Source organism: Tursiops truncatus, chromosome 11 (genome assembly GCF_011762595.2).
Source record: "Tursiops truncatus isolate mTurTru1 chromosome 11, mTurTru1.mat.Y, whole genome shotgun sequence".
Taxonomy (NCBI): Eukaryota; Metazoa; Chordata; class Mammalia; order Artiodactyla; family Delphinidae; genus Tursiops; species Tursiops truncatus.
In genome coordinates this window covers 26099800-26115033 of record NC_047044.1, presented here as the reverse complement: position 1 = coordinate 26115033, position 15234 = coordinate 26099800, and the positions used below count along the sequence as shown (strand labels likewise).

The following is a 15234-nucleotide window of genomic DNA, read 5'->3' as shown; positions in this document are numbered from 1 at the left end:
GAAAATAAAGTGAAAAGATGTACCACAAATATGAACAAAAGGAAAGAAACAGTAGAAATGTTAATATTAAACCATATAAAATTCAAGATAAAACATTAAAGGAAAAATAACAAGTAACCATGAATATATATGCACCTAAAAAAATCTACAGCAACAGTTGTCAGAAATCTATGAAAAAACAGATCAACAATTGTAAAATAAAACAGGAGTAATAACAATATCAAACAAGGTGGAATTCAAGCAAAAAAAATTAAATGACAAAAAGAAAAGTGCTTTTAAATGCTAAAAGCCACAATTCATAATTAAAGTATAACTGTTATGATTATCTATATACCAAATAATATATCAATCACCTACGAAGCAAAAAAATTACAAGAAATTTAAGGAGTCATAGATAGAAACACACTAACACAATAATAGGAGACTAATATATCACTCTTTGTACAAGACACATGAAGTGGACAAAAAAAAGTATACAGAAGACCTGAACATCATAGTTAGTAAGGTAGATCTTATGGATGTATATTTCAAACTTTATACTCATAATTGAGTACTTTCTTTACTAGTCCTTATGTAACACTCATAAAAATCAATCATGTATTACAGGTCTGAGACTGAGATAAGGCAAGTGAGGTGCCCAGAGTGAAAAATTTAAGGAGACTCACCCCAGGTTTCCTGCAAGTCCAATGTCAACACATAAGAGTGAGTACCTCTTTAAATTTTGCACCCTTGGGTGCCTCACTGGCTTTACCGTAGTCCTGGCCTTGATATATTAGGTCACAAGGAAAACATTAGAGTGTTCCATAAAGCAGAAATAACAGAATCAATACTCTGACCACAATGAAATAAAACTAAAATTTAACAACAAAATAAACAAGAAAGCCCTATCACCTGGAAATTCAAAATCCTTCAATCACTTACCCGTGATTGTATTTGGAGACAAGGCCTTTAAAGAGGTAACGAAGGTTAAATGAGGTTATATGGGTGGGTCCTAATCCTACGACTGGTGTCCTTATAAGAGGGAGAAGTACCAGGGATACATGCACACAGAGGAAAGCCCCTGTGAGGACACAGTAAGAAGGCAACCAATCTGCAAGCCAAGGAGACAGGCCTTAGGAGAAACTAAATCTGCTAACACATTGAGCTCTGAGGCTTCTAGCCTCCAGAACTGTAAGAAAATTAATTTCTGTTGTTTAAACTACCCTGTCTATGGTATTTTGTTGTGGCAGCCCTAGAAAACTATTAGTTTCACCTTCTATTAAACAACTATACCTTCTATTGCTTCTTGGGTGAAAAGGAAGATGCAAATTGAAATTAGGGAATTTCTAAAAAATAATGATAATTAAAACACTGCATATCAAAATCTATATGATACATTTAAAAAGCAGTGATAAGAAAATTCTCAGCATGATACTTTTACCAATAAAGATGAAAGAATGAACATTAGTTGAATTAAATTCCCAACTCAAAAAATTTTACTCCAATAAAGATCTATTGAAAAAAATACTATCAAAAAAATAAAACCTACTTAAACCCTCAAAAAAACACACCAAAACCAAAAAATGAACAAGTAAACTAAAAGGAAATACAATATACAACATGACGTTAGAAAACTAAGAACCCACAAAGCAGCTAGTAGAAAATACGTGACTTCCGTAAGGTCATAGGATACAAGGTCAATACATAAAAATCAACTATATTTCTTAAACATTTTTTATTTCTTTAATGTTGTATCTATTTTATTTATTTTATTTTTGGCTGCACTGGGTCTTTGCTGCTGTGCGCGGGCTTTCTCTAGTTGCAGCGAGCGGGGGCCACTCCTCGTTGCAGTGTATGGGCTTCTCATTGTAGTGGCCTCTCCCGTTGCGAAGCATGGGCTCTAGGAGTGCAGGCTTCAGTAGCTGTGGCACACAGGCTCAGCAGTCGTGGCTCACGGGCTCTAGAGTGCAGGCTCAGTAGTTGCGGCACACAGGCTTAGTTGCTCTGTGGCATGTGGGATCTTCCCAGACCAGGGCTCGAACCGGTGTCCCCTGAGTTGGCAGGCGGATTCCTAACCATTGTGCCACCAGGGAAGCCCCTCAACTATATTTCTATATGTCAGCAATAAACAATTAGAAAGTAAAATTTTAAAACATAACTCCACTGATAATTGCATAAAAATGCTTAGAATTATAATGTAACAATATGAGCATGATATATACAATGAACACTACAGAACTCTGATGACAGAAATTAAAGATGACCTGAATACATGGAGAGATAGGCCATATTCATGGATTGGACAGACTCAAAACTGTTGAGATGACAACTCTTCTCAAACTGAGCTACAAATTCAGTGCAATCCCAATCAAAATCTTAAGCCTTTTTGAAAATGGTTATAAGCTGATTATTTACAAGGAAAGGCAAAGGACCTAGAAGAGCCAAAACAATCTTGCCAAAAAAGAACAAGGTAGAAGACTTGCACTACCTGAATCAAACTTACCATGAAGCTACAGTAGTCAAGACAGACATACAGATAAATGGAATAGAACAGAGTCCAGAAACAGACACACTCACATATGGCCAACTGAAACCAACAAAGGTATCAAAATAATTCAGATATGGAGATCTGGGTGAAAATTATATGGGAATACTCTGTACTAGTTTTACAATGTTTTGTTGGCTATGAGATTATTTCAAAATGAAGTTTAAAAAAATATGCATATATAACCTAATACTCTGAAGTTCCCTCCTGGCCGACTCTTCTGCCATCTGTGAAGCTCGCAATCTCTCTTCACACTGATCCTTTTCAGATTGCCTCCTGACATCATGTTCCACTTTCATTTTCTCTAAATCCGCTAATCTGCTCTCAAGTTCTAGCCTAAAACAACAGATGATAATTATATTACAAGAACTACAATAAGGATGATATGACAGCAAAATGTTTTCATTTGCAAGGAGATTTAACACAAAATAAGGTAATTAGGTACTTACTTTTCATTTTGTAATACCACAAGTTTTTGGTAACCTTCTTCTTTGGCAGCTTGTACTTTACGTATTAATTCACGGTCCTTTTCTACTAAAAGCACTTTGTGGTGTTCAACAGCTGATGTGAGAATTTCATTGTCTGACTGTAATCCTAGTATTTTTTTTTAAAGGAGAAAACTGTACTGTATTCAATGTTATTAAGAAGAAAAATTGCAATTAACAGCAAATATTCGTAAGCTGATAAGACAAAAGAATATAGAAAGTAAGTCTCTCCAGATACACATCTCAAAGATCTTTACTTTGTTGGTAAACTTTTCCTAACGAAAAAGACTACTACTCAGACTTAATTTGTCATTTTATTAAGCACTCACACAGAAACACTTTAACAAAAGGTTATATACATTTACTCATTTGGATCGTGAGAGCTGGGGACATCAACCTGGGTAATACTGAAAGAGGTTTAAATACTTAACTTTTAAAAGGGTTCTGTAACCTAAATCCCACAGACAGCATCATCATAAAGCTAGCTGGAAAGCAGAATGAATAAAATCACAGAAGCTTTTGAAACTTATCAGAACTGTTAGATATCTAATACAAATTGGACACTTTCAAGTTTGTCCAATGAATTCACAAATTTTCCTCGTAATGAAATGACAAGTATTTTGCATATGGAATAACTAAAACAAATTCATATCTAACTCAAAGTTTAAAAAGAATGCAAAACTGGATCTCAAACTCTTTAAGTTCCAAAGAAAATATGCTCCCTAACTCTGTGAAAATCCATGAGTCAACATCAAGTAGAAATTAATAATGAAAATAGTCACTCATCATAAGCTCTGTCTGAAGCTGAAACTAGAGGCCAGTTCAACTAGAGACCAACTTCATGACAGCTGCAGGTCCAGGCAGCTTATTTAAGTACTTAATAAAAGTCAGAAATAATATAATTTCTGAGAAATCTTGATGAGAAGGACATTCTAAGACTAAATTGGAGTTTAAAAATAAGCTTAGGCTGAACTAGGCCCAATAACTGGCCTAGGGTCTACATAAAAAAAATTTTAAACTTAAAAATTGGACCTGGAACCCACTTATATATTCTTTAGATTTTAAATGGTCTGATATTAATAATCACATGATCTAAACAGATTTTAAGTTATATACCCAGGAAGTATGGAATCCTATCTATAAAGTTTCACTTAATTTATGTATTAATCAAATAACAATGATATAACCATAAGATTGTTTTTTTAAAAGTTACATCACAGAATGAACATTTAACATACAAATAAAAACAATACATATGTGTGCTCTAAAATTAAAATTCAATTAAGCTTAAAATTGGAAATAAACTTCAGTTTAATCTATTTTAGTAATTTGAGTTTATATGTGAAAGTAACAGTAAAAAGCATGGGAAATCATATATTACCATCCAGTTCACTTTGAATTTTATTCCTTTCTCTTTCTAGCTCACTCTTAGCTCTTGCTGCCTCCAGTTTGATGTCTGTTATTTCTAGTTTGTTTGAATGTTTAAGTTCTTTTACCTGTTGATAATTAGAAATTGCAATTACTATTGGTCATTTTCTTGCCACTAAATGCTAACCCAAAAACATTAGTAGAAATGAGAAAACACTTTGGTAGCAGAGTATAGAGTATAAGCACCTTCCAGCAGGGAAGATGCTTCAGTTCCTGGAACAGTACTCAGCACCAAGAAAACAGTCTCTTCCTAACAGAATTGAGTCATTTCTTTCAATAGCAGGTGGGGTCATCGGGCTTAATCTTGCCTTTAAAGGCTTAACTGCAAGTACCTAAAATCTAATAGTCAATGACTGAAACATCCTCAGGGAAAAAAAAATTGAAACCTTCCTCTAAAAAAAACTGCTGGTGACAAAATGGCATTTTAGGTATAAGGAACAGCATATAAAATGTTATAAAGGTAGAACGCCACCTGGTCTGCTTGGAAAACAATGAACAATGTGTCATAGATAGAGCAGAGGAAGATGTGAAAACTGTGGAGTGGCAGGGAATAAACTTTATATGCCATACAAAAGGGTTGTATATCCTCTTAGCTGCTGAAGGTGGCACAATCAACTTTGTTTCAGAAAGTTAACTCTAATTGCAAGTGTGCTGGATTAAGAAACTGAAAGTAAAGAAACCAATTAAGAGGCAAAGGACTAACAAAGGGGACAAGAAAGAATAATCTATTGAAGTTGGTGACTAAATAGTGTGTGTGTGTGTGTATGCTGGTAGTGGGATAAACAAGTACAAAATGTATGAATCTAATTTAAACCTTTATTGCCAAAACCTGATTCTTTTAAAGCCCCAAGGTGAATGTAACTAATTGTCAATATTTTCCATATAATTAACCACATACCAATCTCAGCTTTTCCCTGAGACATTCCTTTTGAAAGCTGAATAATTATAGTTCATAAGTGGTATTCCTTAGGCTTCCCTCGAGGTGCAGTGGTTAAGAATCTGCCTGCCAATGCAGGGGACACGGGTTTGAGCCCTGGTCCGGGAAGATCCCTCATGCTGCGGAGCAACTAAGCCTGTGCGCCACAACTACTGAGCCTGCACTCTAGAGCCCGCAAGCCACAACTACTGAGCCCACGTGCCACAACTACTGAAGCCCGCGTGACCTACAGCCCATGCTCCACAACAAGAGAAGCCACTGAAATGAGAAGCCCGCACACCGCAACGTAGAGTAGCCCCTGCTCACCGCAACTAGAGAAAGCCCGCATGCAGCAACGAAGACACAATGCAGCCAAAAATAAACAAAAAAATTTTTTAAAGTAGTATTCCTTTGTTCATTCAATAAATATTTATTGAGCACCTATTATGTGCCCTAGCACTGTCTTAGGAGCTGGGGATACAGCAGCGAACAAGAAAGCTTTGTCTCTCTAATCATCTGTACTACTCTCTTAACAGTTTCCATATCCCTGCCCTTTGGTGAGGGGCTTCTAAAATTAGGTACAGTACTATATAATGAGGATTTAACCAGTACGGATATAAAGGTTAGATAAACCTGCATTCTGACATATTATACTAATGTATAAAACCATGAAATCAGAGGAGAAAATCACAAATATATACAAGCCAAATCTGTAAAATATAAGATGGTGGTAACAAGAGGGTAAAGGATAATTTACTTGAGTGCAATAAAAGGCTATAAAAACTAGAGATGGGAGTTAGAAATAAATCAGGAAGAGGTCCTAGAGCCAAAGAGGGTGAAGATGAGAAACAGAAGTGTCTTACTGGAGGAGACTCCATCTATGAAAGGTCTTGGAAACATAACAAGGTTTCCTGCAAATTCCTCACTTAAAGGAAACAAGAAAGTCAAGTACTGTGCTGCCTTTGTACTGCTAATAACCACACTAAGACACAAATTAACCTGTAGATTTTCAAATGACACAACACAAAATGAATACCTTGTGCTGACATCAGATTTGCATTTTTAAATCTTTCTGAAGTTCTTTTCTATGAAAGCAAGTCTCATTGAACAATGTTTACAAAGCAGCTTTGAAATACTTTCAGAGCAGCTAAAAAATTGTATTTATTTTAAAATTTAAACTTTCTATAGATTGGGTTTTTATAATTTCATGGACAGAATTTATAAATGCTTTAAAATTTGGAAGAACTACAACTACAGTGAAAATCTACTTTCTATGACAAATGTAATCATAACCTGCTATTATACACTAACTGTAGAAGGTTTGAATGACACAGCAGTTCATTAGCAAACCACATTGTAGCTGCTTTATATATGAGGTGGAAAATCAGAGCCATCTTATTTTGTAGAATCTTTCAACGAGAAGAACTACAAAATATATAAAAAACATATTTCTTAATTCATTCACTGAGATTTACTGAAATGAGAAAACATTTTTCAATTAAACTATAATCAGTGAAACTGAAAGAACACTGATCGGAAGTCAAACGACAAGTCTATCTTCAGAACTACTTCTATTATTAAAGTAGTGGTATATGCTCAAGCAACATGCATTCAAATTAACTTATTTATGGACCCGGATGAGTTTTTCTTTAGTGCCACATTTCTAAAATACTGAATGCACTCACACTAATAGTAATTAACTTCCAAAATGATATTAAAATTATTTTATTTATTAAAAATGGAAAAACGTATATGAATATTTATTAGATATGATGAATAAAAACACTTTCTATGAGTAATATGAACCAAATCCCAAATAGTTATAATAAAGTTTCTTTCTGCCTCTAGATTCCTAGTTCTTAACTTTTGTAATCAAGCATCAAAAATCCTAGGAAAACTAGGGATCTTTTCTTAAATAAAATGCACAATGTTAAAATGCTGAAAATAATTTGAAGAGATTTACACTTCCGTGTGCCAAGCTACCCTGTTCTGCTTTTATTTTTCCACAATATGTTTTCCATGTAGATTCTGGTCTTTACATTGTGAATTTGCTTTATGCTTTTGATACAACAGAAGTACTCAGAATATTAGCTAGTACTAATAAAACTTTAAGAAATGTAACAAAGTAGCAACAGTAAGCATTTTATAAGGGTTCAGAATCTATTACACACACACACACACACACACACAGAGAAAACAATATACATAAGCCAGAAGTTCAAATAAAGTTGAAAAAATGTATTACTCAAGAAGCTCTTGATGTAAATTCCAAAGAGACAGTACTCAAACTCTGATCTTTTTCAAAGGTCTGAGATGGTATGACCTCATAAACTTAGCTAATAAGGTAATTCTGTGGGATGACTTCCTTAAAACTGTACATTTTACTGGAGTTCTAAAGCTCAAACACCTCATAACAGGAAGAATTTATCTCATTGAATATTAGATATCTTTAAGGTCATCATTTTTAGGCCATCTTTGGTAATACTTTTTAATCCAAGACACCGATAGTCACAATGACATAACTCTGTTCAAAAACCTAACAAACATTTACAAATTTGAATAACTTAGACAAATACACCCCAGGTGTTCCTCTGCATTGCAAACAACCATTTGTGAGAATTGCAAAATGTGGATGAAAATTTCAAGTTGCAAAGATAACTGTGACAATGTTTGAAACATTATTTTAAAATTTAACCTTCCAATGAAATCTTTTTATATGCAAGATCTCAAATGAAAACTTGGTTTGTCTGAAGTTGGTGGGTGGTTTTTAATAAACCATTTATACGCATAACAATGCAAGTATGCCTTTAAAAAGACAGGCAACTCTTAGCAATGTGTGTTAATAAACATACAATCTGGAAGTGTAAAAGAGTATGTATTTGCCATAGAAAAAACTGGGTAGACTATCTCCCAAGGGTGGCATCTAATACATCTAATATTATGGCTTTGGCTTTTCAGGCACAGAAATCAAATTTTGTCACCACACTTAAAGACCACTCTCAAGGTTGAACTCACATTACTAAAGTTTACAAAGAGTGATCTATAAAACCAGAATGTCAGTTTATTAATTGCGAGAAAAAACTATAATGGAAAACTAGAATACTCTAACTCTGAAGAACCAGTGCGTTCTCTCTCCCTGTAGACAAAATTACAGAGGAAATCACATAACAGTCAGAAAGTTGCTTAGGGCTCATGCAGTCAGAACAAAAGGAATGGGATGAATCGATTATTTCATGGCCACAAACTAAAATAGATTGAGGTATTCCTTTCCACAGTAAGAATGATCTCTTCAATGGGACCAGAATACTCACACTCTGCCAACTAAAACTCTCTCTTGCCTCTGTCATAAACACTGTTTGACTGTGGACAAGGAATTTACGATGAACGCATTACTCCTCTAGATAAGTTCATATATTTCTACTAGGCTACAATAAATTCCCTCTGGTCTAGAAACCATTTTGTTTTTTAAGGTGATTTTACGTAACTCTGCTCTGACAGAAATATAATACATGATCTCACTGATTCAGACATCAGTCTTATTTTCAAGTTCTTAGAGCTGACCCAAGTACTACTAATAATAGCTAATATTCAGGTGATTATATATTAGACCTTATGCTAAGTGCTTTATGCATAATATCTCATTTAATCTCTGCCACACTCTATAAAGTAGGTATTAGTCTGTTTTATAAAGGAAAATGCTAAAGTCTTCAGAGAGAAATTAAATTGCCCAGGTCACACAGCTAGCAAGGGGAAGAAATGGAATTTGAATATGTCTGACTCCAGAACTGATATTCACTGCGGTATTCTATAAAATACTTTCATCATTGCTATCCTACTTCTGGTTACTGGATTCCTTATATACATTGCATTTGAGGGGGAAAAAAACCTCTAAGTTCCTGGGAAAAAGGTGTTCAAACCATTATATTCTTTTAAAAATAACAAATGCGGGCTTCCCTGGTGGCGCAGTGGTTGAGAATCCGCCTGACGATGCGGGGGACACAGGTTCGTGCCCCGGTCTGGGAAGATCCCATGTGCCGTGGAGCAGCTGGGCCCGTGAGCCATGGCCGCTGAGCCTACGCATCCGGAGCCTGTGCTCCGCAACGGGAGAGGCCACAACAGTGAGAGGCCCGCGTACCGCAAAAAATAAATAAATAAAATAAAATAACAAATGCAGATCATGCTGCTGCTATTAATTTACTCATTTAACAAATATTTATTGTCTACTGTGTGCCAGCACTGTTCCAGGAGCCAGAGATACAACAGTAATAAAAGCAATGTCCCTGCTGTCTTGGAGCTTATATTTGAGGCAAAGGGAGAAGAAAAGACAAAAATAAACAAATATATCAGATGGTGTTAAGAGCTATGAAGAAATATAAAGCAGGTAAAAAAGATAGAGAATAAGGCAGAGGAAGAAGGAAGATGGTATTTTACAAAGTGAAGAAAAAAAAGTCCTCTCTGATAAGGCAACATCAGAAATGGGTGAGGAGGGGCTTCCCTGGTGGTGCAGTGGTTAAGAATCCACCTTCCACTTCAACTATGAATGTTGACTACAAACCATCGTAGTATTAACAGTACCTGCAACAGATATTTTCATATCATATTACATTTTTTGTAGATATTTCAAAATATCATTAATACTTATCACTGCTTCAAAATTACAGTAATTTTTAAACTCATCATGAGATTTGGTTTTAATGCATTAATAAACATATTTCTGTATCAAAAAACAAACAAACAAACAAAACACAGAATCCACCTGCCAATGCAGGGGTCACGGGTTCGATCCCTGGTCCGGGAAGATCCCACACGCTGTGGAGCAACTAAGCCTGTGCACCACAACTACTGAGCCTGCGCTCTAGAGCCTGTGAGCCACAACTGCTGAGCCTATGTGCCACAACTACTGAAGCCCACATGCCTAGAGCCCATGCTCCGCAACAAGAGAAACCACCTCAATGAGAAGCCTGCGCACTACAACGAAGAGTAGCCCCCGCTCGCCACAACTAGAGAAAAGCCCGCATGCAGCAACGAAGACTCAACGTGAGCAAAAATAAATTAATTAGTTAAAAAAAGAGAGAAATAGGTGAGGAAGAAAGCTATATACATATGTGAGGGAAGACCATGCAAGGCGGGCAAGTGCAAAGGCCCTGAGGTAGAAGTAAGCTTGCTCAAAGAAGAGTGAGAAGGCCTGTGAGGCTAGAGCAAAGTGAACGGGAGGGAAAATGGACTATGACGGCTGAGCAAAGATTGCAGGGGCCAGATCACACAGAGCTCTGACAGGGTAGAGAGTAAAGAGAACAATTAGGAGGCTATTGTAAAAACTGGACTAGAGTGGTCACAATGAAAGCCCTTAAGAATTGGTCAGGGGCTTCCCTGGTGGTGCAGTGGTTAAGAATCCGCCTGCCAATGCAGGGGACACAGGTTCAAGCCCTGGTCCGGGAAGTTCCCACACACTGCAGAGCAATGAAGCCCGTGCGCCACAACTACTAAGCCTGCACTCTAGAGCCCCAAAGCCACAACTACTGAGTCCTCGTGCCCCAACTACTGAATCCCGCACGCCTAGAGCCCGTGCTCCGCAACAAGAGAAGCCACCGCAATGAGAAGCCCACGCACCGCAACGAAGAGTAGCCCCTGCTCACCGCAAGTGGAGAAAGCACGCACGCAGCAAGGGAGACCCAACACAGCCAAAAATAAATAAATAAATTAAAAAAAAAAAAAAAGAATTGGTCAGTTTCTACATGTATTTGGAAGGTAGAATAAGATCAAAAAAGAGACTTCAATGTAGGGAACTAAGCTACTGAAACACAAAATTCCTTTGTCATTATACAGTCTCAAGCATTCTAAAGAATAAAGCAAATACTTAAGACAACTTACTTTACTGGTCAATGTATTTATTTCCCGTTCAGCTTTATGCAATTTACTAATTAAAGTAGTGTTTTGTTCATTGCTTGATTGTAGCTCTTTTTCCAAGCGTTCAGCCTGTAGTTTAGCTGACTGTTTTTCAGCCTTTTATTAAAATAAAATATTTTAAAATTTGTTGACAATTTTTCAATTATATAAAAACAAAATAAACACTATTTAAATAAATGTAATAATCATACTACCCAAAATTATTCAAAACCTCAACAATATTAACATATACCGAAGTAACAAGAGTTTTCACAAAGCAATTGGTAGAATTCATATGCAAGATATTTGCTCCAGGAAATATGCAACAAAGTTATCTGGACAAACAACTTATCAACAGCCTCCACCAAGATAAAACCCATACACTTCTCTCATGAGAGAGAGAACCTAACACACTCACTTGATACCTATTTACTACTATTGTGGACATAATTCAAACAAGCATTTTGGTGGATTTCAAGTACACAGCAAATATGAAAAAGCATATTACAAGGTAGAGGGGAGGGCTTACGTGTAGTAGTAAGAAGTGAGAACTGAAAATCTAAAATCAATGGAGATTAGAAAACAATCCCCAAGAGATTAAAAATTCAAAATCCTCGATTAATCTGGAGCTTCTGGAAGTATGGGCAAAGAACTCAATAGCTCCTGAACTCATCACATAATATTCTTAATGAAGTAAGCTGTCAAGAAAATTTCCAGTTGGTAATACTCATAGTACTCTTTAATTAGAAAGGGAAAACTAAATGCTTTTTAAAAATACTTCTATTCAAAATAGTTAAAATGAAAACATTTTGCATTTAAAGGATAAGCTTCAGTTCTGCAAGAGCTCATTTCCTATATATCTTAAATATGATAAGGAGTGTATTCAGCAAATAATTCAGAAAAAAAAAAAACCCCTATTTTCCTCACATAAAAAATGATACTCTTCAGGCACAATGATAGACAAAAAAAAAAAATCAAAGAAAGGCAGGCTACCTGTCATGTGTGTATTTTCATTTCATCTGACAAATGATAAAATGAAATACAGGCTCTTGTGAAAGAACCTCCCATCTTTTGTCATCATTCAACTGGTCCTGAAAATAATCACTCTAAATGACCTCAATGCAAAGTTTCACATTGAGATCACATACCATACTCAATCGCAGTCATCCCACTGTCACTGTGTAAATACGTTAAGGATAGAAGGATGGCAACATAAACACTTCATTCTGAACTGCCTCACGTCTAAGGTCCAATGATACTGACAATTTAAATTCAGGAAACCACTAAATACTGCCAGAAGCTTCATCCAAAAAATAAAAAGGTGACTTCTACTCTTCAAAACATATTAATGTACTTCTTGTACCAGTTTGCTGTCCAGAAAAAAATCACTACTTTGGATTTGGATATTGGATTTTAATTACAAACTAGGTGCACACTAATTTCCCTCCAGTTCAAATTACCTCACAACTATTCTGAAGAAAACAAAACATTTTGGACTGCTCAAAATAAAATTTTAAAAACTATCAAACTAGTATATTTGCTACACGTAAGACACTAAGGACTAGGAGGAATAAGCATTATCTCAATAAAACTGTAAAGGGGTCCAGAACATGTCACTGTGGAATAAGAATTATTTGGAGGTGAAGGCTTTTGAGAATCAACAGACACAGGACAAAGTTTTTTCCTGAACTCCTCTTATCTGTCTAAAAGTAGAGCCTCTAAAAAGAATTTAGGGCTTCCCTGGTGGCGCAGTGGTTGAGAGTCCACCTGCCGATGCGGGGGACACAGGTTCGTGCCCCGGTCTGGGAAGATCCCACATGCTGCAGAGCGGCTGGGCCCGTGAGCCATGGCCACTGAGCCTGCGCGTACGGAGCCTGTGCTCTGCAACGGGAGAGGCCACAACAGTGAGAGGCCCACGTACCGCAAAAAAAAAAGAATTTAAGTGTTAGAAGTTCCCTCCGCAGGGGTTTCATAACTAGGGAAGGCCAACTTCTATCACAGAAGACAAGAAGTCAACACCAGGATAAGAAAGCACCTACACAAACAACATCACAAAATTATCATATCTGCCATTTGTTTTCCTAAGGGCCCGTTTATCTTTCCTAAAAGTCATTTCTTTTCCTGTAAGTGTCCTTTCTCCCCCTCTCTTTTCCTTATTAGAATGGTATATACGCCCCAAACTACTACTGCCTCTTTGAGTCACATTTTTCTGTGAACTCCTGTTTACGTACATGAATAAAAATCTATCTTTTCTCTTGCTAATCTGTCTGTTGTCCGTTTAATTCACAACCCTTAAACTCTGAACCTAAGAGGGTAAAAGAAAAGTTTTTCCTCTCCAACGACAGAAACAAGAACTTTCATAGGAGAATACCTCTAGGAGTACCAGCTTAGCTCTGCCAGCTCTTTTCTTTCTCTAATGAACTCAGGGAAATAATTCAGTAAAGGCTTATATGCATTAGTAGCCAAGTTCAATTTTGTAACTCCGGCAAGAAGCTGTCATAATATAAGTATGGTATTTCTGTTGAAACAGGATTTATGATTTTAAGATCTTGAATCCCAGTGTAAGGAAATAACTAGAAAGAAATTGCTCTTTCTGGTTTGAGATGACTTTAGTCTTCAGAAACTCCATTTTTTTTTGAATTTTGCATATTCTACTCTGTGGCACTGTAAAAGTTAAATCATTTCAGATAGGCAACGTGACTCCGAAAGAATAAATAATCCCCTTGTAAATATGGTAGCATAGCTATTGCTTATGAATCAAGAGCTTTCTTCTTTACAAAAAGTATATATACTCTTGGGATTCCACAAATGCTTCAGCGTTAGATTGGTGAGCAGACATTTATGCCCTAAAAAATCAAAGGCTTGGGCTTCCCTGGTGGCGCAGTGGTTGAGAGTCCGCCTGCCGATGCAGGGGACACCGGTTCGTGCCCTGGTCCGGGAAGATCCCACATGCCACGGAGCGGCTGGGCCCATGAGCCATGGCTGCTGAGCCTGCGCGTCTGGAGCCTGTGCTCCGCAACGGGAGAGGCCACAACAGTGAGAGGCCCGCATACCGAAAAAAAAAAAAAAAAAAAAAAAAAAAAAAATCAAAGGCTTGTCAACTGCACTTTAAAAAAAGTACGCGATAGTCTACCGGGAAGCAATTAAAACCTTACCTCCAGGGATCTGACTGTAGCCTGCATCTCAGCCAACTGCCGCACCTGAATTCTCTGGACATTTTCTACCTGAGCACCAGAATTTTCTTTTTCAGCTCTCAATTCTGCTACTTCAGCCTCTAAACCTTTTAATTTCTGACACAAATGGACTTTTTCTCGAACAAGTTGCTCCACTCGTTTGCTGTCTCTTGTGGGGTCAACACTAAGCAGCTGGTTATGTAGTTCTTCTTTATCTTTCTCCAGTCTTGCAATCTGATGACAATTTGAAAGAAAGCATACAACCTTAAATTATCGAATTTTCAGCCATGAACATGCTTTACAAGTCAGTAAATTAAAATTTAGAATTGTACAATATGAAAAAAAAAGCTCAGGTGGTAAAATGAAGTAAAAAGGAAAAAAATCCTAAAATGTCACATTCTTCATTCTGTACTTGGCATGACTCAAATGTGAGGGCAAGGACCTTGTCCTATTTTCCCTCCATCTCCCCGTGGTGCCTAGCACAGGGCTTCATCAGTTGCTGACTAAAATTCAAAATTATAAGTAATACTATAAAATAATAATTAAAAATATGTCAAGTATTTTTAAATTCATCAGATTATAAGGGTTTATGCAAGATCATATTGATCTTGCATAAACTGATTACTCCTAAGCTTTTCCTCATGTGACAGTAATTCTTGGGCTATATCTATACTAATAAAATCATCTATTCCAAGGCAACTTAATTTACAAAAAAAGCTGCTTGTCCATATAAGTAACAACAAATGTGACTGATGAGAGCTTTTAAATAATAGCTGAGAGTTTCTTAAAGCCCTAGTTGTAGTGATGGCCTAGTTCTTAATT

General features: G+C 36.5%; 1 protein-coding gene across 10 annotated transcripts in view; it reads right to left on the bottom strand.

The window, feature by feature from the left end:
• CEP83 (centrosomal protein 83) overlaps positions 1–15234 on the bottom strand; it is a 219872-nt gene that overhangs the window by 39065 nt on the left and 165573 nt on the right. For all 10 annotated transcript variants that reach the window (XR_012324253.1, XR_012324252.1, XR_012324254.1 and 7 more), the window contains 5 exons: positions 14395–14646; positions 11225–11356; positions 4391–4505; positions 2974–3118; positions 2711–2860 (listed from right to left, as the gene is read on the bottom strand). Coding sequence is in view for 3 of the 10 variants with exons in the window: in XM_073788346.1 (XP_073644447.1) it covers positions 2711–2860; positions 2974–3118; positions 4391–4505; positions 11225–11356; positions 14395–14646 (794 nt within the window). In the remaining 7 variants the exon portion in view is untranslated. The remainder of the gene's footprint in view (positions 1–2710; positions 2861–2973; positions 3119–4390; positions 4506–11224; positions 11357–14394; positions 14647–15234) is intronic.